This window comes from Mixophyes fleayi, chromosome 2 (assembly GCF_038048845.1).
Source record: "Mixophyes fleayi isolate aMixFle1 chromosome 2, aMixFle1.hap1, whole genome shotgun sequence".
Taxonomy (NCBI): domain Eukaryota; kingdom Metazoa; phylum Chordata; class Amphibia; order Anura; family Limnodynastidae; genus Mixophyes; species Mixophyes fleayi.
The window spans coordinates 7,769,077-7,786,492 of NC_134403.1; the positions used below are offsets into that span (position 1 = coordinate 7,769,077).

Consider the following 17,416-nt stretch of genomic DNA (forward strand, 5'->3'; position numbering starts at 1 on the left):
TATGGTGCGTATACCATGTCAATAATCTGTGATAGGGTGACCTGCAGAGTCACGTTCATAGCTTTGTCCATGTCTTCCACTGGCCGCAGAGCATTGGAGTAGTTGGCAAATAGGTCGTTCATCAGCTTGTAGGCAAACTTCCCCTGGGCCCCCAGAACACCTGAAACGAGAGAACATTCAGTAAAGGGATGATGATTGGCGGATGGAAACTGAGCATTAATGTGTATATATATATATATATATATATATATATATACTATACTATACTGTATAATATTGGAAACAGACAACGCTTGTGCTGTTCATGACATACAATGAGTTCATGTGACCGGGAAAATGTTGTCTTACTAAAGATTTGTAAGACCCATGGGGGTAAATGTATCAATATGCGGGTTCTTCAACATCCGCGTGTTCAGCCTCTTCCGCGATTAAATTTCAAGCGGTGCTGCATTGTAAAGGGTTAACTTCCCTTTACAATTCAGCGCCGCTTGAAATTTAATCGCGGAAGAGGCTGAACACGCGGGTGTTGAAGAACCCGCATATTGATACATTTACCCCATAGAGTCTTGCGAGACTGAGCCTTAAGTTGACCAGGCAACTCCAAACTAAACCTAAGTGTCCAGTGGCTGCATTTATGTCCAATGTGGTCACTCATGTCTGGAAAGATCCAAAGATCCAGGGCTCAGGTCAAACAGGACATCTGGGCTCAATGAGTGGGTCAGACAGCACACAGAGAACGCGGAACGGACACCAACTTTCCAGTCTTTGGAGGATCTCCTCCAAATTACGTGGCTGATGTAGAGTTCTTGACAAAATGAGAGTAATTTAATGTAAAACAGAGCTGTATACGTCTCAAGGTGCATCCTCCTCTGTGTCAGCAGCAAAAACACCAAAATGTCCCCGTCTCCACCTCCAAACAGCTTAGCCAACCCAAGTGTTGGTACTAGCAGAATCGGGGGGGACAAAAAAGCGTGAGGTCCCCCCAATGTTAATATTACCAGCACTAGGCTTTGCCAGCCTGGGATGGTGGCACTATAGCAGGAACAGACGCAGTAGGGGGTCCCCCTGCCGTAATGCCAAACCACCCCCAGGCTGGTCAGCACAGGCTGGATTCCTTAGGAACATCGGGTCCACTAGAAAGAAAATGCAGACCCGGCCCCCTAGGATTACCCAGCCCTGTGCTGACAGCACTAGGCTCTTCCCACACCCCTGGGGTGGAGGATGTGGGGTAACAGTAATGGTTTATAAAATTCATTTTGTCCCTTGTGCACTACAGGTCTCAGAATGCCTCGGCTACCATTAAGTGTTTGAGCATCTATATAGTTTACACAATACAGCATTGATGGTGTTTCACAAGAGACTGGTTGTATCACTAGTGATGAAATCAGTAAATCCACCCGACATGTCTTCCTCCTGCTCTTTTTATAAATTTGTTTTATTTCCTAATCACTGCCCATGTTTATTGTAAAAACCCAGTCTAAATAAGATGTTTTCACCTCTATTTTCGTGTCCCAGTGCAGAACCCACCCTCCATCATACCATAAACATATTGGTGATATATATAGCTCATCAATAAATACAGTTATGGACAATTGCAACAATGATCCAGGCCCATCCTCTTAACCTCCCTCGTGAACCTGAACAGCCTTAGACTGAATTTTCTCCAATGGATGCAGAGACTGATGGACTCAGTGTGAATATCTCACCATACCGTATCCTGTCGAACAAACATTGGGGCTCAACGGACATTTTTGGTTGGACGATTTCACTATCTCGTAACCCTGAGTACCCAGCAAAGCCAGCATATAACTGGTCAGAGGCCATGACGTAGGTTGGGTACATACTACAGGGTTTTCAGCCGATTTTCCCTATTAGCCCGATATTGCATTAGTGTGTACACTGCAACAATGAGCGATTATCATTCCAAAGCACATTATATCATTGTATCATAGTAACAAAGTAACATAGTAACATAGTTGATGAGGGTGAAAAAAGACACCAGTCCATCAAGTTCAACTTATTTTGGATCTCCTGCGATCCTGCACTTATATTTGAAATTGATCCAGAGTAAGCAACCACCAATCTGTTTCAATTGTGAAAATTCCCCCCAGACCCAATATTGCAGTCCTATTTTACCCTACATCCACTACTATCCTTCATTTTAAATAATGGTCTAATCCTTGGATACCCTTTTACACAAAACATTTGTCTAACCCTTTCTTAAACATATCTATTGAATCTGCCATCACAACCTTCCCTGGCAGTGAATATCATTTCATTAGATTTTTAAACAAAACTAAAAATCTCGTTCAACGATGGAACAATGTTGTTCCAATTTTGCAGTATGTATTGTACTCACGATCAGGATCTGAATAGAGTCATGATCTTTTCAGCCAATAGTTATAACAGATGAAGAGCACAGATCTGAGTGTGAATCTTATAAAACATGTATAGTGTGTACACATGAATCGGCTGCTGATGGGGACTTTTATTTTTTATCAGTCATTGGTAAAATCATTATATAAAACACATCGGGAGAACATTTCTGTAGTGTGCACCCAGCCTCAGCGTTGGACCTCAGCTAAATGATATGATGCCTTCTACCACTTAGAACAGATAACATCAAGCAAAGCTCCAGAAGTAGATGTTATCAATTCATGTTATACCTATAATATGACTGGAAGTGTCCATTAAGAATAACAATAGCGGTTTATCTTTCCACGGGTTAGATTCTATCAGATTTATCATGAAATATTAACAAGTCAAAGATATTCAAGGACTTTCTCAAATTATTTACATTCCAATAAGCCTAAATTTAGATTAAGCTTCTCAGGCTAATTAACATGCTTAAAACACATTGGACAGAAAGTAACAGCATGAGATAATTGAAATCCAATTAAACAGAATTAATTATGCAAATAAAAAGATAATTGTTTGATAAGATAAAACATACAGGGACCCAAAGCACTTTGTAAACTGACAAATACTTCAGTAAAACTTCATACAAACTGACACAATTAGAGGATAATTCCACCTGATGCTAAAATGTATTTTGGCTGGAGTTCACAGAGTTCATATATCAAAACAATGTGCTGTTTGTACTTACATTACATCATTTTCTCTGAATTCAAAGGGGGTATACTGGAACAGCGGGGTATGGTAACAGGAGTTAGTGCGGTAACAGGAGATTAGCCCATTGACTGCCAGGGATTTTAATATTTTTCTAGCAAAGCCCCAAAGGGCAGAACCAGGAGTATAGAATCAGAGGAAGAGGAGGAAAACAACGTTTTCTAACAAGAACAAGGACCCCCACAATGATAACAGTGAAAAAAATATGAACAGAAACAAAAACAAAGAGCATAGATGGATTTAAAGTAAATATGAAAACCCCATTTTCCCATTATACCTAAGGGAGGACACGGGGGAAGTCTCATCGTTGTCCCAAAGGTTCAGCAGTTGAGGTGCACAGCACCGTCTGTCCAAAACTGGCATCTTTGGACAAAAAAGAATTGAATCTGTAGAACTTTATGCAATGCCCCCTCCTGGTGACTATAGGTGGAGTTCACCAGGAGGGTATGTCCGTAATGCAGCCGTGTCACTGCAAGTGGACAGAGCTACTTGGCATGGGAGTGATAGCACCCAACGCAGGTTTAGCAGGTCACGTGACACCTGAGCTCATAAAGGACTAGGGTGGTCCATGCTGTGGGGCTATGTGTTAAAGCCATGGACCCAGGACAGACTGAGAAGATCCTGGTGTTTACCAGTGTTACCCGATGTGGCAGTTGCCATGTGGTGCAGGTTACAATTTATGTTAAGGGAAGAGCCACATGTATGATCCCAAGAGAGGAGGTAGCCCAATAGTGACAGGGGAGAGCCCCCATTGCAAAAGTTGGTTAAAGAGAACACCCCGGCATAAGGATAGGGTAATCGCTAAATGTAGCAGGTGGAGCATCAGATATTCAGGAAGTCCTCTGAATAAGGACTCGAGAGAGTCCTGTGAGAGATCCGAGGATGGGAGAATAGCAGTGAAGAGCTGCATGACTACATTTAGAGAGAGAAATCCTATGGAGAGGGCAGCACTGCAGGGAGCAGTGAGGTAGCTTTGAGAAACCCAGGAAGAGTTGAGAGAACACAGTGAAAAGTGTCAGAGTCCAAGGGAGATATCACTCCACAGAAGAGAGGGTGAGCAGGGCTGAGAGTCCATTTGAGAGTTTCAATGCCCAAACAAGTGAAGTATCACCCCCGCAGAGGAAGGGTGAGATGCAGTTGTGAGTACACAGAACAATTTTGTGTCAGGACTTCAGATGAGAGAAGATGCCCTAGATGTGTAAAATGTTTTAACCATCATACTCAATGTGCAAATCCTAAGGAATGATGCAGGAGAGCTGAAGAGAGGGGAACGGACATCTTGAGATATGCTTAGTAATTTTACTGGAGTAGTTAGAGTGGAGATCTAAACTGTAACCATATTCTTACTATCTGTGCTGGAGAAGACAGGGGTTGAGCACATTTATTTTAGTGTTATATGTAACTCAAGTATCGGTGCTCGAATGAAGAAGAGTGTAAATAACGAGTTCTATTTTGTGGTAGAGGCGGTCTGGAGAACAACGTATTGTGACTTTTATCAAACTGCCCCACCAAATTACATAACATTTGTCCCCACACGCAAGAGACATACATGAGCCTGGTGGTCTCTCTCACAGCCAGGTCACTCTTGATGCCTCACTTATGATTTAGGTGTGCCCTTATGATTTAGCTGTGGCATTGTCCAACTGGATCCTTACAATCCTTCCTTGCAGGAAGAGACGAGCTCTGAACAGGGCATCGAAAAACCTGAGCTCCAGAACATTTATGGGAACTTTGATCCTCCAGAGACCAAAGGACCTGAAAGCGAAAGAAAAGTGTTATTCTCCAGAAAGTTAGAGTCCGTAGTCACCACAACTCAGTCCAAAATGATAAATGGGTGACCTCTTCTGATGCTGTCACCACTCAACCACCAAAGAAGTTACTGGCACACCATTGGAGACAGTCTGAGCCACTGATTGGAAAGTTGAAGGTGAGACTTGCTCCATTTTGAAATTATTTCAATATAAAACTCCCTCAGGTGAAACTGTGTAACTGCACCACCTTATGGTGGAGACCTTTATGTAGAAGAGAACCATAACTAGTCTGCAAGCTAAGAGGGAATGTACCAGTACGCGTAAATAGAAGATCTTGTCCTCCAAATGGAACACCCTCTGTTGTCAGGTGTCAAATAGCATCCCCAGTAAGACCATCCTCTGTGAAGGAATGAGGTTGGATTTCTTGCAGCTGATAGTCAACAGTGAGATTGCAAGGTCTAGGACATCTCCTGCACATGGGCCTTTAGGAAGGTCAGAGAGTCTGCATTAATCAGCAGATCATAGAGGTATAGAATGAAAGACAGCCCCCTGGATCTTAGAAGGACAATCATAAGTGCCATAGTCTTGGTAAACACTAGAGGCACTGATGTCTTTTCCAGATTGGAACGTGGAAGTAGACGTCCTTTATATTCATGGACACCATAACCTTTCCCTGCTTCATGCTGTTAATGACAGATCTTAGAGACTCCATTTTGAACTTGTCCACCTAAAGCTGGACGTTTAGAGACTTGAGGACAAGGATGAATTGGAAGGACTCATCTGGCTTCTCCACCAAAAAATGTTTTCTGCAAAAACACAATCCTCTCTGATTCTCTGGGACAACTACTACTGAGCAGAGTAAAACTGAATAGCTTCCCTTAGAGCCTAATGTTTTACCTGGCCTCCAGGAAGGCCAGTGGGGAAGAAATGTTTGGTTGGGGCGTTCTGAAGATCTATGATGCATCCCTGAGATACAATTCCTCTCAACATGATGTCAGTGGTAGAATCGAACCACATGTCCTGGATGAGAAGCAGATGCCTGTTTATCTCTCTGTTGACCTCCACGAGAAGTGGAGGCCTGACTTATGGATGTCTAACTACATGCCTTTCCCAGGGCCCTTAGGCCTAGGGCATTAGCAGAAAGACAGGAACTCTTTCTCCACATGACCAGGAAGATTATCTTGTCTAGCTCAGGGCCAAACAAAACCTCATCCATGAAGAGTAAGGAAGCCTCACAACACTGTCAAAATCAACTTAAGGGTGACCTCAATCTTCCTATCCTTGCTATGCCTAAGGGCAGCAGTCTTTGGAATCGGAATGGTGGTTGTTTTGGACATACAATCTATGGGTGCATATACCATAGGCAAAGATTCCCATTTCACAGTGTCCACGCTAAGGAATGGACAAAGGGACTGCAATCTGTGAAAAACCTGAAATCTGGTCCATGCCTCGTATAAAAGGTTCTTTGAGGAGAAGAGGGAAATTAATTCGTTTGTTTCTGTGTCCTTGCCATGTGTCTGGAAAGCCCACCATGGTGGAAGTGCTGTGCAGGTATAGCATCTCCCCCCAGGGCACAGCATAAAGGGAGATTTCCCTCCATAAGGGTAGTCCCCACTGCCTCCCTATGCCAATTGTGGAGTTCCCATGGATGTAAGTCCCCACCTGACCTCCCCCTTGCATCCAGGGACTATGCATGCACTCCTCCTCTGCAAGTCCAGGTGCTGGGGGTTGACTGCTACAGTAAAAGTCGATCCAGGAGGATAAGGTTGCCACTTATCTTTACAGTTATTAATTCATCTTTCTATATGGGTTTGATTAGCTAAGAAATGCTTCAAATATGTAACTATGATGAATGGCTGAAAATTTCCAACCCATCCGATCGAGCTTCCATACAATTGTCTTTATTGGCTTTGATCATTTGTTTCATTCATGCAACATATACAATTGTTCTGTCACGATGAAAGGTTGCGGCACCTGCGGATATTGGCACTGCTACACTAGGAGGCGCGGAGTCTAACACGCCACCAGTCTTCACCAGGGACCCCCGCAAGGAAGTTTGGATTTTGCGGCAAATGACGTGCAGTCGCGGCCCTCCCAGGAAGCTACCTGCGAGATGGCGATGGTAGTTGTGGTCGTACTAGCAGAGGTCTGGAACCGTGTGGGCAGATAAAGTACCAAATCAGGAAGCAGAGGGTAGTGAACAAGCCAAAGGCCAATGCAGAATGTATAATGAAGAACCAAGGGAGTATCCAAAACGGAGTCAGGGAGAGTCAGGTCGGTACACAGGAAGCAATCAGGAAGTATATATATATATATATATATATATAAACGCTGGAGGCTAGGATACTAGGAAACTAGTTGCTCTGGCACCCTAGTGGTGTCAGAGCAGGATATATATACATAGTGGTCAGCTGTCATTGGTGGACAGTGGGTCGGCGGTCAGACACGCTGACCACTGACAGGAAGCGGGGAAGCGCGTCCCGTTGCTAGGGCAACGGGCACGCATGCGCTGTGGCCCGCCGGAAGGAGCGTCCCCATTGCCTAGCAACGGGGTGCTCGGAGAACAGAAGACGACCGTCCCCGGCAAGCGAGGAGGCGCGGGGACGGCATCTGATATGTTCTAACATTGTCAGAACGAGAAAATGTATGCGTGTGCGTGTGTGGCCAGGTTTAGCCAACAGAGATTAGTAATCTGATATCAGTATACACAGTGTTATACTGTAATTGTGTGGGGGTTTTTTTTTATCTTATTTATTGAAAGGTTGACAGAGCCACAAAATGAGAAAGTATTGTTGAGTCCACAATTGCAAAGAGTATGGAAAATAAGTCACACAAAAGTTTACAGCATGAAGGTAGCAATCAGTAGGGGGAGAGACGACCTGGGGCCTGATTCATCAAGGTACGCAAATGCATACGCATCTGCTAAACGGGACTTGAGCTACGTAAAACACCACATACGTAAACAGAGCAGATACGGCACTCAAAGTCAACTCAATCTCAAACTCCAACGCAAATATAACGGTTTGCGTCACTCAAAGTATGAAACACAGATGCGTATGCGATCGCATACCTTGATGAATCAGGCCGCCTGATTTTTAAAATGGGATTAAAGAGAGAGACAGTGTGAGGCGTGGCTATGAGATTGGTGTGTGGTCGTGCTACACGGGGGCTAGTCCATCTCAACTAGGGGCACTGCTCATACCCCCAGGGTCTGGGCCACCCCCAAACCCCTTGCTATCCACTAAAAACACTCCATCAATGCTGCTGCTGGTACACATGGTATTGAAGAGGACATTGCAAACTGTCCTGAAATCCTGAAGTCCTAATCTGCAGGATGTTGGGACTGTCCCCTAAATAGTGTCTGTCCTACCTAAATCAGGACATTTCTGCATATACTCCATAAGGTGTGTGTCAAACTGATCTATAAGTCTAAGCATACCTTGTACAGTCACTTGGCAGGAAATACGGGAACTGGGAAGGATGCTCAATGTTGCAAACACAATAGGTCTGATTCAATAAGGAAAGGAAAGCAAAAAAAATGAGTAACTTTGGAGGGGGAGGAAAATTCAAAATTTGGGGACAGATTTGTAATTGGGGTAGAACATGTCCTAGATCAACTTTTAATGTCAGTGTAAAAATAAAACTATCAAGTACTTGTGTCCTATCTGAAAAGAAACCCTTGCATTGCAGCATGGTTTTGCCAAGGTTCCAAGTTACTCCTTTTCTTGATTTAATTTCCTTAATGAATCAGGCCCACCATGTTACAGTACAAAAGGTGAAAATGAGTTCATTATTTTGCACATAAGTTAAATATTTGATGTTTTTTCATGTAGCACACAAATACTCGATAGCTTTATGTTTACACTGAAATTTAAAGCTGATCTAGGACATGCTCTTTCTTTGCCTTACTTAACCCAAGCCAAGTTTGCCACATGTGTCGCCCCCAAAACTTGAATGACGCCAGAGAATGATCATTTTCATCCATGTTGGAGGATGACAGCTGCTGGTCTGTGTCTCGTCTGCCAAATGTACAGGTTACTCTACGCTCTGGTTGCTACACCTGGCTGCTAAACAGCCCAACAACATGAGTAATCTGCCATTAAATGGAACCTCATTACATAAGTGCAGGTTATTGTTCTAAATGGTGCATAGTCCTTCATTAGGCAGCATTATGATATAATAATGTATGTTTAAATAAGTTGTGCACATTTCAATATAAAATACTTTGCAAGGTATCATCATCATCAGCAGCTATCTATATAGCGCCGCTAATTACACAGCGCTGTACAGAGAACTCACTCACATCAGTCCCTGCCCCATTGGAGCTTACAGTCTAAATTCCCTAACATACACACACATACAGAGAGAGAGAGAGAGAGAGAGAGAGAGAGAGAGAGAGAGAGAGAAACTAAGGTTAATTTAACAGCAGCCAATTAATCTACTAGTATGTTTTTGGAGTGTGGGAGGAAACCAGAGCACCCGGAGGAAACCCACGCAAACACAGGGAGAACATACAAATTCCTCACAGATAAGGCCATGGTCAGGAATCAAACTCATGACCCCAGTGCTGTGAGGCAGAAGTGCTAACCACTAAACCTATCTCAAATTATTTTGCAAGTGGTGTTTATTTGGAGAGCTGGTTGCATTTCATGAAGCTGATATATTACTCTAAGCACAGAGTCTGTTCTGTGGCTGCGCTGTTCCTCTTTTCCTCTACACTATCTGGGTCAGTACATTTCTGGTCACTCTCAATAAATGATTAGCTTGGTGCCTCTGTGACATCCGGGACATCCTCAGTCTCAGGTCTACAGAACAGAGTGTGAGACGGGAGTTTATAAGTGACTGAATCTCTATTTCTGGATTTCTTTGCAATACAGGATGTAGATAGAGGCATATAGCGAGACACACGACTGTATACAATATGTATAAGCAGAAAGCTTATTGGGGTGCACAGGAAAAAGTCACCCCCATGATCAAACCATTAAGTCCAATACAACTCCAATATATTTCATTGTGAAATAAATACATATCTGGCAATGTTATTAGTACAGTCAATTGTGTTGCCCACACGTAGCCATAGGGCCCCCATTAACTGAGCCCAGAGCCCGGACTGTTCATCTGGGACATACCAACTGGGCTACACAGGATGCCGACATCCTGATTATCACTGTCATCACATGTAACAGAGGCCTGATGACTTTTTTTTTTTTTATAATTTTTTATTTTCAGTGGTCAATCAAGAAAATACAGACAGCAAAACGATAACACTGTGTAGCATGCACAGTAAAATCACAACAGTTATTGTGGTGTATCGCATATTAGGAAACCTTTAGACAAAAATGACCGGTTTTTACATTTTTAAAGAGTAATATAAAATGGGTGTAGGAACAAAATGGATTGTGGGGGAGGGGTGAGGGGGGTAGGACCACAAAGATAAGAACTGTAAGTATTTAGAGGATAACTAGGGTGTGTTGAGCCTATAGCAGAGGGGGAGATATGTGTCGGGAAGAGTTAGGGTCATCGCACATGGGTCAGGTCGGAGGACGTGGAGCGTTGTGGGGGGAAGGTGTGTTCCACGGCTAGCCATGGAGCCCAGACTTGACTGAAGACGTGGCCTCTATCGTGGAGGTAGTACGTAATCTCCTCCATGGCGGCCACGTGCCAAATCTGCTTCTTGAGAGCCAAAAGGGATGGAGGTGAGGTCTTTTTCCAATTAAGGGCTATGAGTGATTTGGCTGCCTGATGACTTTTTAAACTGTATAATGTATCACTTGTACTGGGCCACACTGGCTGGGGTATGTGAAAACAGGTGGGGTACTTTCAGATGGAAATAATACTGACACTAACATCCCGACAATCTAAATACTGACTTGGAGAAAAATCTACATGGATAAAATACAGACAGTGTGACTGATGACAGTGAAAATGTAGACGGTCATACTGCTGGCATTAAATAGGTAATGCGAGCGCGTTCGGCAGCTGTCACCGGCATTAAACCTAAAAAATAAATAAATAAATGAATATTAAAAAAAAACAAAAACCGTAAGCCCCTTTCCTCAGTCATATTAACACTAGTGCGCCAGCCAAGTACTGGTTGGAGGAAAATCGGGGGGACAAACCGCATGGGGTCCCCCTATTTTGCTCCAACAAGCCCTAGGCTTAGCCAGCCAGGGCTGGTGGCACTATAGCAAGGGAACCCGCAGCAAGGGGTCCCCTGCCATGATGCCAATCACCCCTAAGCTGGTCAGCACGGGGCTGGATTCCCTAGGGAGTTGGGGTCCGAAAAAAAAATGTTTTACAAGCAGCGGCGTTGTCCTATAAATACTGGCAAGGATGACCAGTATGCATTTACATATCCCTGAAGAAGCCCGTTCTCTTTTATGAGGGGTGAAACGCGTCTCTTTTATGAGGGGTGAAACGCGTTGTTATTAAGACTCACGCTACATTTTCAACATCTTACTGCATACTTGCAGCTCTATAACATCTTTTGACACCATCACTTTCATCAAAATATTGTCTGTTTCTATTGTCTATTGTCTCTGAATTTATCAGCCGCCGCACTAGGATTGGACAAGCCGGTGTTTACTAAGATGGAGTGCGCATGCGCTACATCCGATACTACATATTGACTACAGGGCCATGGACGAAGCAACCCACCCGCATCTAGGGGAGGAAAGGAACACCCAGACTGCAGGAGGAGAACATTACATCTCGGCTGAGTCACTCCATCACCCAAACGTGAGTTGCCTATTGGGAAATTAACTCTGCATATACCTGGACTTTTACGAACACTTCTTTTATTTGGAAATTTCCGCGAGTACTGCAAACCTTATCACACATCGTTTGGTATTACCATTTCCACTGACATTCATTAGATAGGAAATATACTTTATTTCTGGACATCAATTCATTCTGTTGAGATTCCCAAATTGGACCATTCTGCAACACATCATTTGTATTCTTACTTGAATGCGCAGCTCCTGCTCACAGTATATCTTTGAATACAACTAAAACTTTTTACCACCACCCGTTAAGATGATAGGAACTGTGCATTACAAATTTTGCTCTTTGTTTGGCCAGAACCTATATATGTGTCTTATACAACTTTATTGTCAATAAACATCACTTTCTTATAACAATTGTTACATCCACGCCTTTATGAACGCACATATTCTATACACCCAAGAACCTCTACTTTCTTTTTGCCATTTATCTGTGGAGGGTGGGGACTCCCCAATATCACCACATAGATTCTACTACGTGGCTGCACTAACATCCAAAGGAAGTGCGGCTTCACCCATTACCACTACCTTGCTGTTAACAAGGACTTTTGTATACACGTGTGTTGATATACACTTGTAGTGATATAAATGTGTACCATTATATGTTTGTACTGATATACATTTTGTCACGACAAAACACTTGACATGTGTCTCTGTCTAAAATGACTAAAATCCCCCCAAATTATAACCTGCACTCACTATAGATATACATCTTTACATATACATATGCACTGATATATGTGTACTGAAATACACATAGTGTTGGCTCAGGGGCGAAGCTCCTTCACGCAACGTGCGCATGGGCTAGGGTAACCCAGGTCATCTGAGTGCAAGGCCTACATCTCACAGGCTGTTAGTCACTGGCTGTATGCAGTCTATTACTTCTGTACTGTTTCACTGATTCACACTTAGGCAAGTATACCATATATCAAATATTTATGGGGCACACAACGGTTTCTACTTATTTAGCAACATCTCTTATCAAACAGATGAATAAAAATCACACTGCATCCTTGGCTGCTTGAGTCATCCCAGTATTATGCAAGGAGGGATTTTTTTTTACCAGGGATACATTCTAACTAGATACTAATTTCTGGGGAAGGTCTGGCTTCTGAGAATGATGGATGTAGTCATTTTGTTTAACGTCGCCCTCCAGATGCCTTACCACAGAAAGATAGAGACTGTGTCTATGTCTCCCTGCTTTTGACAGGCACACAAATTATTACAGTACCAGGTATGAAGAAATCTGTATGGGAGCACTTTATACGGTGGCTCTCATATAGTGGGACCTCATTCCCTCTTTCAGATCTTTCTGCAGTCACCCACCCCTCACTATGGGGGCACTTCTCAGGGGTCTCCATATGGGGCTTACTTGCTTCAAGTGCCTCCTATAGTGTACCCCTGATTGTGGGGATCCCGCTCTGCACATGCCCTCTTTTATGGGCTAATAATCACTGGTGCCTCGTGTTGCACAATAGCCTCTCCAGGGACTAAAGACAACCCTTCTACTTCTGGTGCACACACTTCACACTAAGCGTGGGAAATCAGAGTCTTTTTTAGGCTATGATTCCCATGTGACTTAACCAGCCAACCCAATCATGCGCCTCACTCCTGCACTTGGTGACCTCAGCTGCCATTACTAGCGGGCAAACATTACCATGGTAACTGTGATGAAACCTTCCCGCTGGTACATCTGCAGCTCAGAAGAACTCTGTGAGTCTTGTTATTGGTGATTCTGATCTATCAGGAAAACCAAGGGCTTGGCTCCTACCGCGCTGGTAGAGGAGAGATAGTCAAGCTGAGCAGCCGGGAATCAGCAAGTCAGGACATCCATTGACTGTAACTCTTTAAGCTAGTGGGGTAAGGGACAGATAATGTGGTAAACCTGCCTGGCATTTATTTACTGTTTGTGGATAGAATTCTAGTCATTACATCACCAGCCCCACAACCTTTGGAGCACTGTATTCCATCTCTATCTCTGGGGACCCATGTTTCCATCCCAGAAGCCTGCACCAGACCATTCAGTCTGGTTTGCTGCCAGGAGGACACGTCAGGGTCCTATGAGGATACATACTACCCCGATGCATAAGAAGTGACGGTAGTAGTGAAACAGGTGAATTTGGTAGTGGGGGATGGTGAGGTGCACCTCAACAAACATACAAGGGCATCCACAAGTGGTTTGGGTGGGAGACCGATGGTTACCCAGCATCAAAGGATTAATGACGCTCCCACGTTTGCCTGCCACTGGGCAGTTGTCACTTGAGAGTTTGGGGAAGCGGGTTCGGAACTCCAGCGTTGAGATCTAGACTCCTACTGGACTGAGTATCCTGCTGGAACATCTGCTGCTCAGAAGAACTCCAGGGGTCTTGTTACTCAGGGTGCCTGATCTAGCAGGGAAACCAAGGGCTTGGCTCCTACCAAGCTGGTAGAGGAAAGATTGTCAGGCTGAGCGGCCGGGATTCAGTAAGTCAGGACATCCAGGTGACTGTAACTCCTAAGTTAGTGGGGTAAGGGACAGATAATGTGGTAAACCTGCCTGGCATTTATTGAGTGTTTGTATATAGTATTTTAGTAATTGTTTTTATTACAATAAATGTAATGATGTACATTTCTAACTGCATTTGCCTGAGTGACTGTATGATCCATAGAAGGTACTGGGTATGCTTCCCTGGTATAGTAAGGCACCCCTGGGTAGCTAGCCAGCGTAAGTGCATAAAATTGGGCGAGATAAGACCAGTACTCTCTAACCCAAGAGTCTGCAGTCAGCTCACACTCTGCGAACAAAGGGTTTCTGTGGTGAAACAAGGTATTAATATCACCCTAATCAGCCTGTCCCTCGTTTCTCAAAAAATGTGGATTATAACATGTACTTTTTATAGCCCTTGCTTTTGTTCCTCAGCTCAACAGAATACCACTGCAGTGTCTAATTACATGTGGATAAGGAGACATTGTAGCTCATTGTAAATATGTATATTGTTTATTGTATCTTGTTGATATTGCATGGAAGCTGTTAGTCATTCTCCTTAAAGTAAAGCTAGGTGGGTTATGGGTAAGGATCAGAATGCAGGATACATGTAAGGGGGAAGGCCAATTAGTATCCATTGTTCTCAACATGACTAGTTCAGACATTTTGTCTAGAGCCCAGCAGGGAACCTTCTGTGGAAGTACAGCTCATCTCCACTCCCCTTCCAACACCCACCAATGCTTAAGAAGGATAGACCCAGGGATTTGCCCAGGGAGGGGAAAACACTCTGGAAATTAGACTCTAGATATAAGGAGCCACTCCAGGGGGGGTGAGATATTAATTCTGGGACTGGAAGCTGCATGGTGGCTGGTTTTAGAGTAGCCGTTCTCTACCAGTGAAATACATCAGCAGATCCACGGGTTGTCAAGTCCAGACAGCCAGGTGACTGTAACTCCTTAAGCTAGTGGGGTAAGGGACAGATGATGTGGTAAACCTGCCTGGCATTTATTTACTGTGTTGACATAATATTCTAGCGATTGTTTTTGTTACAATAAATGTATTGTTTTACTTTCTAACTGCATTTGCCTGAGTGACTGAGAACCCTGGAAGGTACTAGGTAGACTTCCCTGGCATAGTGAGGCAGATAAACCCGGTATCTTCACAGCTTCCAACCATGTGCCCAGACAGTACGATCCTGGTTATATCCCTAGGACCCTTACATCTTATCCTCACCCAGTATGGACAGCTGATTAGTACCTCGCTGCCCCCTCCTGCACAGAACAGTCTATTATACTTACAGTCTCTGGACAATAGAATAGCTTCACCCCTCCTCCCTGTAAAATGTCAACAAAAGGGAGGGGATAGTGGGTAGCTGCAATACTGCTTCTTACTAGGGATGAGCGCGCTCGGATTTCTGAAATCCGAGCCCACCCGAACGTTGCGGATCCGAGTCGGATCCGAGACAGATCCGGGTATTGGCGCCAAATTCAAAAGTGAAACTGAGGCTCTGACTCATAATCCCGTTGTCGGATCTCGCGATACTCGGATCCTATAAATTCCCCGCTAGTCGCCGCCATCTTCACTCGGGCATTGATCAGGGTAGAGGGAGGGTGTGTTAGGTGGTCCTCTGTGCTGTTTAGTTCTGTGCTGTTTAGTTCTGTGCTGTTTAGTTCTGTGCTGTTTAGTTCTGTGCTGTTTAGTTCTGTGCTGTTTAGTGCTGTGCTGTGCTGTGCTGTGCTGTGCTGTGTTCTGCAGTATCAGTCCAGTGGTGCTGTGTGCTGTGCTCTGTCCTTCTGAGGTCAGTGGTGCTGCTGGGTCCTGTGCTGTGTCCTGTTCAGTCCAGTGGTGCTGTGTCCTGTGCTCTGTGCTTCTAAGGGCATAGTTATTTCCCCAATATTCCCCTGTGTTTAAAAAAATAAAAAAAATTTTTTTTTATAAAATACCAAAAACTACTTTAATATTTTTTAATTACCACAAAATTTTCACAACCAATCCTGCAGTATAAGCCCATTGGTACTGCAATATTACCAAGTTCACACATTCAGCAGTAAAAGTCCAGTGGTACTGCAATATTACAAAGTTTACACATTCTGCAGTATCAGTCCAGTGGTGCTGTGTCCTGTGCTCTGTCCTGCTGAGTTCCGTAGTGCTGCTGGGTCCTGTGCCGTGTCCTGTTCAGTCCAGTGGTGCTGTGTCCTGTGCTCTGTGCTTCTAAGGGCATAGTTATTTCCCCATTATTCCCAAGTTTGTAAAAAATAAAAAAAAAGTAAAAAAAAATAAAAAATTAAAAAAAAAAAAAAATATATAATAATTATAACCAAATTTGCAAAACCAATCCAGCATTATAAGTCCATTGGTACTGCAATATTACCAAGTTCACACATTCAGCAGTAAAAGTCCAGTGGTACTGCAATATTACAAAGTTTACACATTCTGCAGTATCAGTCCAGTGGTGCTGTGTCCTGTGCTCTGTCCTGCTGAGTTCCGTAGTGCTGCTGGGTCCTGTGCCGTGTCCTGTTCAGTCCAGTGGTGCTGTGTCCTGTGCTCTGTGCTTCTAAGGGCATAGTTATTTCCCCATTATTCCCAAGTTTGTAAAAAATAAAAAAAAAGTAAAAAAAAATAAAAAATTAAAAAAAAAAAAATATATAGTAATTATAACCAAATTTGCAAAACCAATCCAGCATTATAAGTCCATTGGTACTGCAATATTACCAAGTTCACACATTCTGCAGTATCTTGTGCTACATATAATGGAGAGCAAAAATTTGGAGGATAAAGTAGGGAAAGATCAAGACCCACTTCCTCCTAATGCTGAAGCTGCTGCCACTAGTCATGACATAGACGATGAAATGCCATCAACGTCGTCTGGCAAGCACGATGCCCAATCTCCTAGTACAGGGCATGTAAAATCCAAAAAGCCCAAGTTCTCAAAAAACAGCAAAAAAAGAAACTTAAAATCATCTGAGGAGAAACGTAAAGTTGGCAATATGCCAATTACGACAAGTAGTGGCAAGGAACGGCTTAGGTCCTGTCCCGTGTTCATGACTAGTGGTCCAACTTCACCCAAGGATCAAAGCCCTCCTCCCCCCCCCTACAAAAAATTTAAGAGAGTTATGCTGTCAGCAACAACAACAAAACAGCAAAGAACTCTGCCTTCTAAACAGATGACATCACAAATCCCCAAGGCGAGTCCAAGGGTGTTGTTGGTTGTGAACCCTGACCTTCCCATCACTGTACGGGAAGAGGTGACTCCATCCAGCATTTGCAGCACGCCCTCTGCATATGCTGGA

General features: G+C 43.7%; 1 protein-coding gene across 2 annotated transcripts in view; it reads right to left on the reverse strand.

Annotated features, from left to right (window-relative positions):
- CHRNA10 (cholinergic receptor nicotinic alpha 10 subunit) overlaps positions 1-17,416 on the reverse strand; it is a 51,574-nt gene that overhangs the window by 15,497 nt on the left and 18,661 nt on the right. The window contains exon 2 of one of the 2 annotated variants that reach the window (XM_075198394.1): positions 15-160. In XM_075198394.1, coding sequence (XP_075054495.1) covers positions 15-160 — 146 coding nt within the window. Of the gene's footprint in view, positions 1-14; positions 161-17,416 lie in introns of those variants that run through there. The other variant, XM_075198395.1, reaches the window with a different exon arrangement.